The following is a 17,127-nucleotide window of genomic DNA, read 5'->3' as shown; positions in this document are numbered from 1 at the left end:
ATCTTTTCATTTAAAGAGCAGTTTAAGCCTATCACTGGAACCAAGAGCTATAAGCCAGATGGCGTGCTAATGAACTCTAAAGTGGTTCAAGCAATGAGACTAATAGGTTTTCTCGTTATTATCGTTTTGTTTTTTCCTCTAAATTGAAATTAAAGAAGCAATTTGAAAAAGCAAAATGCAGTATGGTAGTAGCTCCCAGTTCACACATACCTTCAGTGATAGCCTGAAAAGCTGTCTGGCAGGGATTCGCTAAACTTTGTCTGCTGGTCATAGAGAAATCGTCTCTTCATACTACTACATGATAACTCCATATGGAGGTGGTGATCATCCACAAGGGTTAAAAGCTCCTGGAGTGATGCAATGGAGTCTGTGCACAAGCTGCCACTCATAAACACACACACAGTGGCCTACAGTGGTGAGCATGAGCCGCACTTATTTGTGATTGTCATGTGGTCTGTAAATCAATGCAGTGCACTCACACTGCGGTCTGGGTTCAGTACTCAATATGTTATTGAGTGTCCTTAAAGCTTTACTGTCACACAAACCCCGCTTTTGCTTATGTATGTCAGCACTCATGAAGCCTTCGCCACATATTAGAGAGGAAACATCGGAGCATAGCGTGGCCATAATAACCATTCGATAACACACAATGTACAAGCACACACACACACACCCACTCACACACACACTATTCTGCATAAATAAACACAAAGGTTATTGAACACCAGAGGATTTGCAAACAAAGAGGTGAATAAATGACCATTGTGAGCATTAGTTGATAATCTGCTCTACACCATCCCTGAATCCACACAAAGACGCCAGGATGAGGGGATAAAAGATGATAAAGAGGAGGGGGGAGTAGGCTTATCAAAAGAGTGGAGAGCTGGTGTGGGGGGGGGGGAAAGAGATAAAAGTTAATGCTCTGCAGAAGCTAAGAGGTAAACAGAGAAAGACAAAAGAGCACAGTGAGGCGAAAAGGAAAATGTGCCAATGAATCTGGAGCTGAGATAGATGGGTCGAGACTGAAGGCTCCAGACAGGGAGTTAGTTTGCAAGCAGCATGAATGATTAGAAACTCAGCAAAAGAGGCGGTGATAGTGTTAACACTTCTGTCTGCCAACTGAAATATAACTCAGCGCTTTGAAGTTTTAGTTTGTTGCAATGCTCATGTGATGCGATCCAGGAGGCTTCTTCTAATCTTTCCTGGAGGGAAAGAAAGAAAGAAAGAAAGAAAGAAAGAAAGAAAGAAAGAAAGAAAGAAAGAAAGAAAGAAAGAACGAACCACTGGCAAAAACAATCAGACACAGCCATGAAATTACTCTGCTCTTTTTTTATCTGTGCATTAGTAGTGAGACACAGAGCATGTAAACCTTTGCCCACTTTCTTCATCCTTTTAAAGTGTGCCATTTGAGTTTTAAAAAGACGCAACAAAACCAAGGTTTTCGTCAGCAGCCGCAGCAGGTGTCTTCTGCGTGAACGTGAGCCGTCTGCCTGCGCCATCCTGTACGGATAGCTTGGCAGAAGCTTTCGCGGAGCTTGCTTGATTTCAGTATAGCAGCATGACAAATTAGCTCACACCTGGGGGCACTCGCCCATTCTCTGGTCTCTGTCGGTCCTTGTAGTCCCACCTGTCTCTGTAAGTCTCTGTACCATGTTGAGCTGATTGGGGGTCTGTCTCTCGCAGCCTAATTGCCATGTTATCAGCTCCACTCCGGCACTGCCACTTCGCCTAGGCCTTTCAGTCAGGTGGACATGCCAATTACTGCTCTTCTACACACACACACACACACACTTGTTCTTGCTCACTCAAATAGCTTCCGCAGCAGCTGATACATAGCAGGTAGTTTGGAATAAAAAAGGGGAAAGGAATCAAATCTCTGCACCACCTCTATGTACACATGCAGAAAAATACACACACCAAAACTAATAAAGTCTCAGCAGGAGTTTCTTGTCGGGGCCAAAGATCCCCGGGGTACCTTTCTACTTTCTCTCCTCTTAATCCTTTACTCCAAAACACACACTGTGTACCTATTTCATTTCTTGCCTTCCCTTCTTATGGGCATTGTTCAGCAGTTTGAAATTGCATGCATTCTCTTTGTTTCCTTTCTAGGAATGAATTGACATCAGTGTCATGTCTAGAGATTGGTAGTAGATGGAAATGTCTCTCTCCATCTCCTACTAGCAGCTTTAAAAGGTCCAAAACCAAAATGTCAAAATAAAAGCAAAGTTGTGGAGTTGCACTTCAATTTTCAGACTGTGTATTATAACGCATAATAAACAGTCCCTGTTTTATGGCATTTGGATTAGTGGTTCTATGTAGTCTTGCTGACAAATAAACACACACATACACACACACGCACTCAAACTGCAATTATCACATATGCATTGGTGGAGGAAATAAAACTGTCAAGGTTCGAGCCTGTGATGAAAATCCTCATTTACCGTGACCCTCCCTGAAACTGAGAAACAGAAGCACATGGATAATATTTATATTGCATTTCATAGAGAGGCAGTGTAATTGAATGGGCTGAAATCCACAGCTACAATAGTAATAATATCTTGAGAAGAAACCAAATTCTCTGCTGTCGTGCTCTGTGTGTTGTTAGTGTTGCAGGATTGCCTCAGTGTCGAGCCAAGTACAGGCTGTAATGCACAACATCTGCCTAGAATTCAGTATTCTTTTCATTTCACCTGCCCCATAGATGAGGGTGCCTTTGCCTGCCTACACATCCTGCACTATGCACTGTTCTTTTGATGCATTTTCCTTTGGTTTGTTTCACTTATAAACATTGAGCTCGTACTAGTGCATCTCAAAGAAGTAGAATATCATGAAAAATGTATTCGGTTTTTCTAATTTCATTCAAAACAGTAAATTATTCTGTATTCAAGTGAAGTAACATATCAAGTGAAATATTCTCTCTTTTTCAAAAAAACAAATTGTTGATTATGGCATATAACTAATAACTAGGGGACCAATCAGCCAAGAATGTACAGGCACTTCAAAAAATGGGTTTTATTATACCCCAAAAAAGACGTTACTACAAAAATTTACAGTAATGGAAACAAACTATTTTAAGGACTAAGTAGGCCCATAAAAGATGTCAAACAAAGAAAACAAGAAAACAAAATTCTACTCAAAAAATACTTAGCAACTTATATAGTAACTGAATAAACCATTTTAAACCTCAAAGGGAAAAACCACAGACACAATAGCTAAACACATTGCAAGAGGACACCCCATTCTCCTGTGTGGTCACCAGATGGTTAAGTCCATTTGTTGGCCTCTGCACTTAAACCAGCTCTGCCCTCAGCTTCCTCTTTTACTTAAACCAGGAAGGACTGGAGCAGCAGCCAGGCAACTCAAACATATACCCAGAGTATCCTGACAAATGCAAACCAAATTGTGCACCATCATTTGAATTATTGCGTACTGTTGTCATGTATTGAAACAAACTAACCAGATTAAAACCTTGTGCTGTATAGCTTCAGTGGCTTTAAATTAACGTCATGCAAAAGTGAGATAGAAAGGTAAATATGAATATTACCAGAGTACTTCAATCACACTAATGGAAATCACCAATCGAGCAACTCATTTTACTTGAATATTTCCGTCAATAAAGAACTGACTGTTTAGAAATATCTAGCTCTGACAAGCTCATCTGTTTGATCAGGTGTGCTGGTCTCCTCTTCCTCTTCACAATACCCCATACAGTAAATTCTCACTGGTGTTCAGTTCGAACGAGTTGGCCAACCAATCAACCACACACGATCAACAAACAATTTGGTTTTGGCACTGAGGGCAGGCGCTAACACCTGCTGGAAAAGGAAGTCAGCATCACCATAAAACTTGCCAGCACATGGAACCATGAAGTGCTCTAAAATCTCCAGGCAGACAGCTATGTTACTTTGGACTTGATAAAACACCGTAGCCCTGCAGCAACACCAGCACATTGCAGCACGTACACACAGTACATCAAAACCCTTGGCTTCTGTGTCTCTCTATGACTTTGATTTCCAATTGTAACACAAAATTTACTTTTATCTGTAAAGAGAACCAGCGACCAACAATCGAGTTCTTTTACTCCTTAGCGCACGTAAGATATTGTCTTTCATTTGGGTGTAGTTTGACATTAAAAATGCTTAAGCCGTAGCCTCTGTTCCAAAGACGTCTGTGTATGGTGGCCTTTGATGTTCTGACACCAGCATCAGACCGCTCCTTGTGAAACTTTCCTGAGTTCTCGAAGCAATGATCTTCTGTGTCTTACCCTCCTTTTGACTGTCATGATTATCATCTAGAAAATTATTTAATTCCAACACCATCAAATCAACTGTCTTCCCATGACTGTGATTACACATACTGAGCTAAACCAAGAGACACAAGGTATTTATACTATTCGAACAATAATTTATTCAAACTCAGAATTTATATTGTTAGAAACTTGTTTTTTTGTTTCTATAAGCTATAAATATAAAAAATTAAAACAAAAATAGTCCTGAAGAATTTTTGTTACATGAGTGTCATGTAAACTTAAGCTCCATCCAATAAAGTCATTGTGCCCCTTAAGCTGAATTCCACTTCAGCTATAAGTTACACTAATTTATACAGTGTGATAATGGAAAACACCCACATCGCCTGTGAGTTACTGAAGTGCAAGCTCAGTTTAATTATTCAGTTCAAAGTAATTTAGTGAATCTGCAACAATCATGGTAACCAGCATGACTGAGGATGACATCGAGTGGATAGGCATATGCAGGTCAAATTACCCCTTACGTCTATTCAAAAATAAAGTGCTAAAGCATGGCCCTACTCGAAAATTGCAAAACAAATGGAAATATGTTGAGGATATTGTGTGCTGACAGTCAGCTGTCCTAGTGTGTGATGAGTTCATTGATCCATCTCGGCACCGAGACAAAATGTCTCTCCTGTTTGTCTCCTGCTTTGCCTCTGCAATCTAACACAGATATTTTTGCACTTTTATAACCATGGCTGTTTTCTCTAAGAGTGTATATCCATCTATGGTTGTAATTATGCCTAGTGTTTATAAGTGCAGGCACTTTAAAATGAAAATTTAAAAAAAAGAATAGCATTACAAAAAAATTACAAAAAAACAAAAAGAAAAAAGTTTTCTAGACTAAGACTTGATGGTGTCTACAAAAGTAGTGATTGCCTGATCCAGCTTTTTCCTGGTCCAGTCTGATACTGATATCTTGGCTGTGGCTGAGTTCAAATATATTGCTGTAGCTTTGTGATGTGCCTCCAAACTGCTGTCTGTCCATCTGCCATTAGCTCCATTCTACCTTAGCTTTGCCGCTAGCTGCAGCTCAGTGGCAAAGCAAACACACAATAACATAGAACTGAATTGAATAGATCGTGCCAGTGGATTGCCTCATAGTCACAGATATCCTATCTAGATTTTTGGGCTTGAATTGGACAGGTAGCAAACCCAAATATTAAATCAGTGCATCAAAGGTGGGAACAAGAGATAAAAAAGAAATGGGTGAGCCGCCTAGATGAAGTGAATCCAAGTGAGAAGGACACATGTTGAATTCCAGAGAGAGGGAAAGGGCATTGGTTAGAACTAAGAGTAAAGCTTCCGGTAAGAGGTCAAATTGAGGTGCACTAACACATGTTGTTACACTAATTAGACACTTCAGGCTATTTTTTTAAAGCATTTACTCAAACAAATATCTTTTTCGAGCTTGGTAAGTTGTCTGTGTGCCCATTTCCGTGGCTAATGCACCACAAAGCTCCATAAATAACAGGTTTTCAAACACTATCAGCTCTCTATTGATAACTCCCTAATGTTGGCTTCTAATGATGCCAGATGTTTCATAGAGAAGCAGAAACTGCTCTGGGCTCCTCTCAGAAACCAGCCAATTAATCACCCCCGTGTGTGCGTATATGCTTGTTAAGCGCCGACACCAGTGCTTCCTGGTCAGAAGTGTTACAATTACTGAAACTACAGTCTCAGTAGTTTCAGTAATTGTGTTCCAAAACTGCAGTGCCAAACCAGCGCTACACTCTCTTGTACTTTACTGAACCATTTCCATATTATTACCCAGCTACTCAGATGTCACAGCCAGACACTTATACGAATGCACACACACACACACACACACACACACACACATGAACAAACACTAGTTGTTCCACAGATACATCACACTAACAATAGGGCATTAATGGCACAAGCGTGAGTGACCCATTTTGCTTCTTTTGCGTTATATCTCCCAGACATACACACACAGCCCTATCTCTGTGCCATCACATCTATTGATGTTAATGCACTGGCTGATTGTCTACCATTTTCACTTTAGATGAGACAGGCTAGGAGAGAAGAGTTTTATTATACAGACCTTAATTACATCACTTTCTGTCAAATTAGTGCACCTCAAACCCATCTCACATGATATCCCTACATTTACTGGCTGTGCTTTTCTCTTCTCTCAGTCATTGCAGAGAAATTTAAATCAGTTTTTTTTTTTTTGGTCAAATCTGTTGGTCAGATCTGTTTCATCTCGTCATCCATTTCGAAAATCCACTGAAGACAGAGACTTTCTTACAAGAATTATTCCTGACTTGTGTCAGTTTTTATTTCCAGCATTGTTCCAGACTCGGTGACTCGGCCCATCAGTGCAAACCTGCTGTGCACACACAAGTGGAAGGAAGAAAAAAATACTGTATATACAATACCCCACATAGCTATATCCCTAAAAGTAGTGTATGTGCATCTCTGTGTGTGTCTGCTTCTACCGAGATCCAAAGCCTGCAGAGCACCAGTGACCTGATATGTAGGGCGAGACCGACACACTGGGATGACAGCTTAGAGCCCGCCCCCACTAACTCTGACTGACAGCGCCGTAACCTCGGCTGCCTCCCACGACAATAGTTTGGTCTTGGTTCCATTTTAACGTCTGTCATTCCTAGTTTGATATAACAGCTATTTCCGGAGCAAAATTCTATAAAAGCATAAGACTACAACTGGAGGACAAAAGCACATGAAGTGGAATGAGAGGAAATGTTTTGAGGGAGATATAATCGGACTCTGACAAACTGATTGCTGTTTATTCCCTTAAGCAACTGTAAAGAACTGCAAAAGTCTTAGATTGTTCTATGTGCTTGTGCAAAAAAAATAAAATAAATTATATATAGCTACAGGATTTTTGTCTTTTGCTCTAACAGCCATTATGACCAATACAGCACTTAGGCAATCACTTTCAGCAGCCTCTATCTATAACTCTTACGAGATAAATCCATCCTAATCTAAGGATAAGTTGCAACAGCCGCATGTCTCAGTGGATTCAACTAAATCAGGTCAAAAGGGTGCAAACACTTAAAAGCGTAGTATTGTACACAAAGAGTGCCACGCTAAAGCCCAGTGTTTCCACCATTTGATGCCAGCGATCAAAGTAAAGGATCAAAACGACCACAAATTAATAGAGAACCAGGGCTAGAAGTGGAAATAATATAAGACAGGTAAGAATCTAAGAAGATTTTGATTCAAAATCAAGCACAGATAAAAACATTTTTTTTCAACACATGATCTTTATGTGCCGTATGAGAGATTGCCTTTGACATAATAGCCCCAATCTCTTTTTGAGAATGAATCACTTAAGAAGTCAAGAAGGGCCACATGAGGAAGTGGGTTACATTCAAGCTAAAATTACAGAATTTCTTCTTTTCAGCCTCCAGACATCTCCTGGGCTTGGACGTTAAAGTCAGTTCTTATTTGTGACTTAATTGCAGAAAATCGGATCAGATGTACACAAACGGGAACCTGAATGTCATATTAAACTATTCACATTTATCAGTGCATTTCGAGCATGTTATAAATCACTGTAATGTGTATTTTCCATGGTCTGAGGCACTTTTCAATAGCGCCATATGGCTTTTTCATCAGCCAGAGCTTCCCTTGGGTTTGGTAAGCATGGGAGTGAAAAAAGGAAATACAAAAAAAAAAAGTTTGTGAAGTGAAAATGTCACATGTTCAGTGAGCATGCAAAGAATTGTCGAACTGACGTGGCTGGGGAGGGGCTTCTTTTTAATGTAACTTCAGAGAGGTACCATAGGGAAGAGAGCAGAGCCAGACAGGAATGTTTCCAAAAATCTCTTTAAAGATGATGAAAAGGAAGTGGAAATTAAGTGCATTTGAGAAAGATATATTGAGAACATATAAAATTATGAAATAAAACACTGTATAAATGTGTGGGGGTAAATGCAGCTAACTAGAGAGCATACTGCTTGGCTTAAAGAGAGTCACTGTGCGTTGAGCTGCATTTAAACAACTCTTCCTCTCCACCTCGGCTGACACTTGGCTGCCTATTGACATGGTAAATTGAGGGCCTATTCGAGCAGCACCGTGACAGCCAGAGGAGGCTATAGACCCTGCCAGTTGCTGTATATTCAAAGGAACTTTGTAATCATACACATCAGGGAACAGAGCAGGAAGGGAAAGAGTGGAATATGGACAGAAGGAAAAAGGAGCGCAACATAAGGTGGGCCGTATGGAGGTAGAGCGATTAAAAAGCGTGATTTATAGGCTGGAGCAGAGAAAGCAAGGGAACAGCTAAGTGACTGATAAGAGGGGAAGACGGAACACAAAATTGATTTCTATTTTTGGAAGAGGTATGGGAGGAACGAGATTTAAACTTGTTCAATTTTAAAGTCACGCAAGCACACTTCAGTGGCTTAATATATACATGTAAACCGATGTAGAAGACACATCTCACATGCAGACGGACCCTGCCACACGCTCCTAGGTTATTATTAGGAGTAATGTAATTGTTTTTCAAGTGGATGAATGGATGTGACTTGTGCTCCTGACTATGCAAGGAGGTATGCATTGTTAGGGTGTAGCTGGAGCCATTAGCCATTTGGTGTAATGGGCAATCTGCTCCACAAGCTTCACTGACCCCCAGCATTTGGTAGGAGGAGCAGGCCAACCTATTAAAAAAAGAGTAAAAAGCTCCAAGCATACCCTATCACACAAGGCCACACTTAATTAGGCTGTTTGTTTAGCAGACTCTAATGGGAGAGTTAGCGACTGAGGGAAAGGGGTTGACTGCTCTCCTTGAAACTGCAGGCTGAAAGACATCTGGCCAAGGATGAGGCTGAGGACACAAAGATATTAGTGGAACATGGCCTCCCGTTTGCTGCTATCTCATTTTCTCAGGACCGATGGTAATGATGGAGAGAAGAAATAAACAATAATGCGAGTCATTACAACTGAACTACCGCAATAATGGTCAAAAATAAAACTACACAGATGCTTTATCACAACAGCCAAAATCCAGTAATTAAATTGATCAAGTATGCGAGTGAGGGAAAATACAGTGAGTTAAGTCTGTAAGTAACAACAGAGTGATGCATGGGGGATACAACCACTGTATGAAACTAAAGCTAATTAGTGCAATCCTTCAGAAAAATTACATCTCTCTTTTTCTTCTGTCCCTGCACCCTTTCAGTTCCTCTCCCTTGATCCTTCTCTGTGTGCAGAAGGCTAATTAAAATACAGAAATTGGATATGGGCCTGTGCGCACTTTAATTCAGCAAGAGGATAGAGAAAGGAAGCAGTGAGGGGGGAGAGGCGGGAGAAAAGTTGGAGCCAGGACAAGAATTTGGGAAAGGTGAGGCCTTGTCATCTGGCAGAGTATTACAGGCATGGCATTGGTAGCAATGAGGGCACAGGGCAGACTCAATGAAAACAGTTGAGGTGTGACGCCTCAGAACAGAATCTTTCAGAAATCCACCGCACTCTGCTCTTGTTAATCCGCGACTTATTTACCCCGAAACAGGCTTCTCCTCTTTTACTCATTCATCAATCTGCGAAAGGCCTGCAGGATTAAAGCAGAAATGTTTATCCGCTGAACCGTACTGAGTCCATCTAAGTCCTACACATCGGGTCAGAGGTTAAAGCAGTTGGCGGTTGGTCTCACTGAGCCACAAAAAAACCTGTTACATCATTATCTCAGAAAATGTTTTCCACCAACAGCAACACTCTAATGGATACCTGAGTTTTATCTAAACTTCCTAAGTCTTCTTAAGTCATGTTTCTCTAGTTTTACCAAAGTTCATCTTGAAGGAAGTCTTACCAACCTGCAGCCATGTTGGGAAATCATCTGAATGATAATACATATATATATCCCTGGCTCGGCTTAGGGCTTTGAACATTTTTTTTATAAAACAGTAAGCCAAGAGAAGTTCACTTACCTAAAACTTTACTAACGTAACAAGTACAAGAGCTCGCCTAATACTTTATTAGGTATACTTCTTCAACTGCTCTTTAACACAAATATCTCATCAACAATCATGTGGCTGCAACTCAATGCATTTAGGCATAGTTTCAAATGAATGGGAAAGAAACATGTTTTCAGTATCAAGGTTTTTAGTAAGTGCTTCAGAAACTGCTGATATACTGCGATTTTCCTGTGTAGACATCTTTAAAGCTTACAAAGAAAAGTCCATAAAAGGGAAAATATATTTAGTGAGCAGCAGTTCTTTGAGTGAAAAGGCCAAATCAGTGTCAGAAAGGAGAATGAACAGACTGCAGCAGATTCCAGCAGAAGACCACACTGGATGCCTTGTTTGTCAGCTAAGAGCAGGAAAGTACAGTTCACACAGGCTCACTACAATTGGAGAACAGAAAATTGAAATAAAAAAATGTTTCCTGGTCTGATGAGTCTTGATTACTGCTACAATATTTGGATGGCAGGGTCAAAAGTTTGTGCAAACACCATGAAAAGATGATTCCATCCTGCCTTGTATCATTGGTGTAATGGTGTGGGGGATATTTAATATGTTCTTGGCAATCTTTGGGCCCCTTATTACCAACCGAGCATCATTTAAACACTACAGCCTACCTGAGTAAGTCAAAACCAAAGTCTGTGGTTTTGCCCAAAAGTTATTCTCACCAGTATAACTGATGAGACCCAGAAAGGCAGAAATATTATTATGAACAAGAACATATAAAAAGGGGGTAAGGAGCTTATTGAGGAATTAAAATTATTTTGTACAAAAATATCTAATTATTTTGGAAAGCGTAATAGCGGATGACACTTGAGGCTTCTCAAATAACATACTACAATCTCTAATCAAATTATCAGCAGCTGAATTGGTTTAAAAAACAAAGTTAAAATTTAAGTAATGCAAAGATATTACAGGTTTCCTTTATAGACAAAAATAAATAAAATTAAGACTGAATACACATCTCATATTTTTCTAATAATAAATGCTTCATTGGTACTCTCATATCAATATTTTCTCATGAAAAGGTCACTTTCTCATTTTTCTCATATACCATGATGATGTCATATCATATATCATACTTTTCTTTTAAAATAAGATTTCAAATGTTTCATGAGATAATCATTTCCTTCATATTATCCAGTCAATTTAGCTACAATATATGAAAGAGGTGGGAAAAGGACAAACTACAAAATTATGGCCCAACCTTTCTATTATAAACATACATTACTATGTACAAACATAATCATTTCAGTATTCTCTTGAGTGAGCTACAAGAATATCGTCACTTGAAAAAATGGTAGCCAAAGCTATGAAGAAACTAATAACAATAATATATCCTTCAGCTGATAAAACAGCTTATGGAAACTTCCCAGGGCTCTTGTTAATGTGGTCTGGGAATTCCAGTTACTGTACAAGATTACACAAACACATCCCCCCTGTTTCCTCTATCCCTCTGTCAATTTAGTCTTTATTCCACTCTCTGTGAGTCTAAAATGCACATGCTCATACCAGGTGCAGCTGCAGGGCAGCAGTGGATCAGAGAGCTGATGATGGATGACTGGAGTGCATGAGTGTGTGTGCATGCGTGTGTTAAAGAGGATTCTCCATGCATTATATTGAGTAGCACACCTCCTGCTGTGAGGAAGCACGGGATGATGATGGACACGGCAAAGAGGTTAACAGCTTGCACGCTCCCTGACAAGCATAAACACATGAAATTGCTGTATAACCCCTCCATGCCACCGTAGCTGAGAGGGTTAGCACACCATTACCATATTACCCAACTACAGAGGCCCCAAACACATTTGGCTCCAGCACCAAATGGATGCACTCTCTAGCAGGCGATATAGCACACACCAGGAAAACAACAAAGTTTGTCTGTTTACAGCTAACACTCCTCCTGCCGCAGCGCCTCACTCAGAGGGGTGTTAGCTTCCCTTATGCTTCATCAACATGTTCACACATACAAACACAAATGGATGCATTGACCAAAGCATGTGCGCATATTTGGCTTCTCAGTGGAAAGGGGCAGTTCATTTAAAACCAAATGAGCGCACAATGGTGTGACCTGATCTGAAGAAACGCTATGCATTTGTGCTTTGGGGCTTTTGAAGAAAGGGTTAACCATCATTTGGAGGAAGGACAACACAATAGATTATTCAAGGAGCGTGTATCTAGGCCATAGTTGTTCATTTTTATGAATTATTTTATGGCAGAACTACATTTTCAGAGTAATTAAAAGAAAATAATGCTGCAGCATGTCTGTCTATTAGAAGAAAATTACAGTACAAACATTCCTCATGTTTAAGCCCCCATCCCACAGTAGGTGTCCATCATGAACCACGGCAAACAGCAACTATCGACCCTTCTTTGGCAGGCTTTCTACCAACATGCCCAGAGAGAGACACAAATAAATGTGTTGTTTATAGATTCAGATCCAGCTGTGCGCTTGTCTCTGTGTGGGCCTGTCAGGTTGGTGGTGGGCATGGCTTTTGGCTTTTTTTTTTTTGTATGTCTGAGTGTGTGTGCTTATGTCTCGCTGTATTATGGATGGATGGAAACCATGCTGGAATGCTCTATACTGGCCCAAAATCTTTGGATATGCTGCTGCTGGGCTTGGCCAGGCTTGCCTTTTGGAGGACACACACTGGGTTGCCCCCATGTCTATCGCTAATGTGAACATGGGATGAAGCCTGCTGTCCTCTCCTCTGGAGAAAAAAAAATCCTGCTCATCCTAAACAATGAGCACTGGACGGCACAGTGGCCCACTTGGATCATTTGTATGGCTGCTTATCTCAGATATGACAACAGAGCCAGATGTCCTGGATGATTTAAGCAAACATCTGATGAATTTCATCCAATCGGAATTGCCTAATGTAGAGGGGAATATAATTATATAGCTTGACTTGCTGTGCAGCAGGCAGCAAGGAGAAAAATGTAATTCCCTCAGCAATTTACATGAAGATGAGGCAAAATGTATTTTATACCATTTAAAATGCAGATCAGCCCTTGTAAATGATAGTGTCACAGGCCGGTTGCTGAGAGCCTACCTCACAATAACACTACAGTCTCCTGGCATATGAAAATCAATGCAATGCATTATCAGTCAGTGTCGATTTGGTTCTGTACGTACCCAACTAAAAGTAATCACAGTTCACAAATTGGATGTAAACTCCGTTAACAATTATCTAAATTCCTCAAATAGACTTAAACTTTCTTTCTAAAAGTTTTAAATAAGAGACAAAATCTTCTTAAATAAGTATCCGTGCTCTATAACTTATTGCAGATGTTAGTAAGTCTGATATCGTTTCCTAGCTGTATAGTCATCCCTATGCATGTCTTCAAGCAGTGATACAGTCTTTTTGGACCCATGTTCATTAAAGTTTAAGTGGCACAGCAGTGTCAGGGTGGCATCAGCGCCCAAGGCTCTGAGTAAATTAATGATGCTTAAGTAAACTATGGATTAATTATGGATTGTCCAATGTGTCAGTATGCACGTATGCATATCTGACTGAGCCTCCACCTTGCAGTCATGCTAATGAAGAGCTAACCTGCTTCAGTAGACAGAGGACAGATGGAAAACCCACTTGGCACTACACCAACGCTCTCACACACACATTATTGCCCTTGAGCAAAGAGAGGCTCTGATTAGGCTTCACTTAAGTTAGTTAGCCTGGAGCTAACACCAACCAGCCAAGCGCGGGAAAGAGAAAGTGGCAGGACAAAAAACAAGGGTACAAATAATTCAAAAAAACACCGAAGAGCTTTTTTTGCACAGTATATTAATGTCTAATTAGTTTTGTCCCCTGAAGCTAGGGTAAGTGGGGTGGGGGGGGGGGAAGACAATCAGAGCTCTGCAAAGAGAAATTTGTTTTGAGCTGAGGCTGCATAAAATGTGACCTCACAACAAAAACAAAAGGAAAAAATGGGTAGGATTTATTTCAACATGTTTTCAGGGGAATTTTGGTTTTTAAAGACATCACTTTGATACGCAAAATCTAAATTTCAGTCATGTTTCCAAGCGAAACAACGCTGCTAAACAGCTTTTGTAGTTTACTATCAGTTTCTTTTCTAGCTTTTCATAAACCAAACAGTAATTAATGAATGAAGAACAGTCATCAGATCAATCAGCAGATTTAGCCACCGCAGCCTTCTACAAAAAAGAAAAGAGAGAGCTATGGATTGCCATTCTTTGTAGTGTATGCCACCCTTTCAATCCAGATCTAAAAGCAACAAATTCTGTTTTGTGAGGGGTGGGCTTGGTGGTGCTTTGAAAGGATGGGGGTGGGTTGTTGTGCTTACATGACTGATGAAGTCATATTTCATACTTGTGTAACAGCAAAACAAAAGCATGAATAACAAAGAATACAGCATCATTGTTATTCTTCAGCTGGTAATGTATTCAGGTGAGCCAGACGCTGGACAAATACAATCAAGTACAAAGAAACCATGGGTAACACTGAACCTCCAATACAGTCTTCTTTCCTGTAAAACAAAGACTTTGGCTACTTAACTGCACGTTACAGCTGGGTATTTTTGACTACATGCAAGTTTAAAAGTCTTTTTTCTCAAAGGTAAATTTAACATGACAGAGAAGACCAAATCCACATTTATTTTGAAAAGTTCTTACCTGAAATCCTGTCAGAAACAACTTTGCAGATTTACTTATTTATTTTTCCTGAGGATAGTTGAAATCTAGAGGCTATTCCACAATAAAGAAAACATATATAAAATAATCTCCATAGAAACATTTCCTGCTACTTAAAGGCATTTTTATTTCTCTTTTGCCAAAAAATAGCATCATAAATGTTCTATAAAAAATAATAGATGTGGTGCAAATGTGATATGATGTCAAACAAAACCCCAAAGTAGCTTATAAAGTCACAGTTAGAGACCAGCTCATGCCCCGTATGAATACCCACTGTGGATATGGGTAAGATGCTCTAGTAAAGGGAATAGTAGGCGCTCTTACCGTCCACAGCCATAGTCGGTCTCAGCGTGTATCTCTCCGTGGTGTCAACAGGACTCTCTCATTCTTCTGCCAGACGGATAAAATGTAGGCTACTGAGCGTGAGAGATGAAGAGCGCTTCCTGCCCCTTCTAACCTATGTGAGCATGGAGACAGCTCTTACTGCTGTTAGTACTGGGAGAAAAGAAAAACCTAGATCACACTCTTCCTCTCTGTCGGTTCACGGCCATTTGGTCTCCGGGATGCCGGGACCAGTCCGCTATGAAACTGCTCCTTCAGTATCTCCGCCCCCCCTCCCTCCGTACCTGACCGGCTGGAGACAAAAGGTCATTACGCCCCGACACCAGCTGTTATAGGACACAGACGCCGCTCTCTCTCTCCCTCTCTCTCTTTCTCTCTCACCCCACGCACAAACACATCCACGCCTCTTTTTTGTTAAATCACGAGCGACGATAGAGATTCACATAACACAGAACCCCCCACCCCCTTTTTCTTAAAAATGCCCAGAAAAACTTTCGTCTTCCAACTATATTGTTATTGTTGTTATAATAATAATAATAATAATAATAATAATAATAATAATAATAATAATAATAATATAGAAGTTTTCTCTGATGTTTGCTTGAAACCTTCTAGTTTCCTCAACCTAAAGTTTCCAAGTTCTGCACACTGGGACAGCAATCGGATAAAATGAACCATTACAGAAAGCAAAGTCCTGGTTATCATATACTGCAGCATTGTGGTTTCACTAAGGGTCCGACAGGAGGAAGAAGAACGGTCAAAATGAAAACAGCATCAGCGGGGCAGTATAGTCAGTATAGTTTTTACTATAGCTACCAACACAAATGTTATCTAAAGAAAATTATGCAGTCACATTGTCACTGTAACTTTCTTTGCCTAAATTTAACCTGATTGTTTTGGGACTGCTCGAATATTGATATTACCTGTTATATTAAACATGTTTCCTCATACCAATTTTGTTAAACGTTTAAATGTAGTTCAAATATAGTGTGAAGAAGTGCTGAAAGACTTTACAATAGATATGTTATTTTTCATCCGTTCGTTCTTTCCCTGCCATTATCAGCACACTTCTTCTAACCATCAGTAAATCTGTCACTGTCCGCACTCCTCCCAAGGGATCTGTGTCTAAAACCAAACCAGATCTTTTGCTTGTTAGGCAAATGTGCAAATCACTACATTAGAGCCACTCAAATCAGAGAAGACATTATGGATCTTTATTTGCCTTCACAATAGTACGCTGATGAATGAAGTGTTTCATTTAGTTTATTTGTGTGTCTGTGTGTGTGCAAAAACTGGTCCTCTGCATTGAGTGGAAAGAACAGAAGAAATTTTAAGTACATGTTTTTGCTACCATCTATGTGAGCAGAAGGTCTCAAACCACAAATCAAGAAGCAGAAATGTGGAGAGATCCTCTGGCAGCAAAACCTAAAAACAGCCATCCCCCTGTAGACATCCACGTCAGCTGCTATTTGCCCGTCAAACAACCGAGCTTCACTTCAAAGCGGAGAATATGGGAGAAAGTTGTGAACGTGTCTTTGTCAATATAATCTCACAGCATATCCGACTAATTGATTCTGCCGGCATTCAGATACATGCAGATTGCTCTGCACCAGTGCTTTTTGTGTGTGTGTAGAACAGTCGAGAGATATGTCCCTGAAAGACTCCATCAGTCTGCGGAAGAAGATGGGGGCCCTCCCTAAAGCTCAAGCACTGCACTGGATCATCAAAGGGTGAACAACAAGGAACAAAGGACTAGCTGGTCCATCAGGGCTTCACCAAAATACATGCTGATTGGGAGTGAGCCTGCCAGACACGCCAACACACACATGCACAGATTTACTGTATACATAATGTTAATACACACATACACACACATGGACACACACACACAT

General features: G+C 40.3%; 1 protein-coding gene across 2 annotated transcripts in view; it reads right to left on the bottom strand.

Moving 5' to 3' along the window:
- Nucleotides 1–15,617, bottom strand: part of LOC146364474 (sterile alpha motif domain-containing protein 10-like) — a 54,027-nt gene extending 38,410 nt beyond the window's left edge. Inside the window, exon 1 of one of the 2 annotated variants that reach the window (XM_084918320.1) lies at nucleotides 15,218–15,617. In XM_084918320.1, coding sequence (XP_084774446.1) covers nucleotides 15,218–15,230 — 13 coding nt within the window. In that variant the 5' untranslated portion in view covers nucleotides 15,231–15,617. The remainder of the gene's footprint in view (nucleotides 1–15,217) is intronic. The other variant, XM_084918321.1, reaches the window with a different exon arrangement.
- Between the last annotated feature and the right edge of the window lie 1,510 nt (nucleotides 15,618–17,127).

The sequence above is a fragment of the Perissodus microlepis genome, chromosome 20 (genome assembly GCF_051167445.1).
Source record: "Perissodus microlepis isolate ML-2025 ecotype Zambia chromosome 20, ASM5116744v1, whole genome shotgun sequence".
NCBI classification, from domain to species: Eukaryota; Metazoa; Chordata; class Actinopteri; order Cichliformes; family Cichlidae; genus Perissodus; species Perissodus microlepis.
The sequence above is the reverse complement of the archived record's forward strand: the minus strand, read 5'-3'. Positions and strand labels throughout refer to the sequence as shown.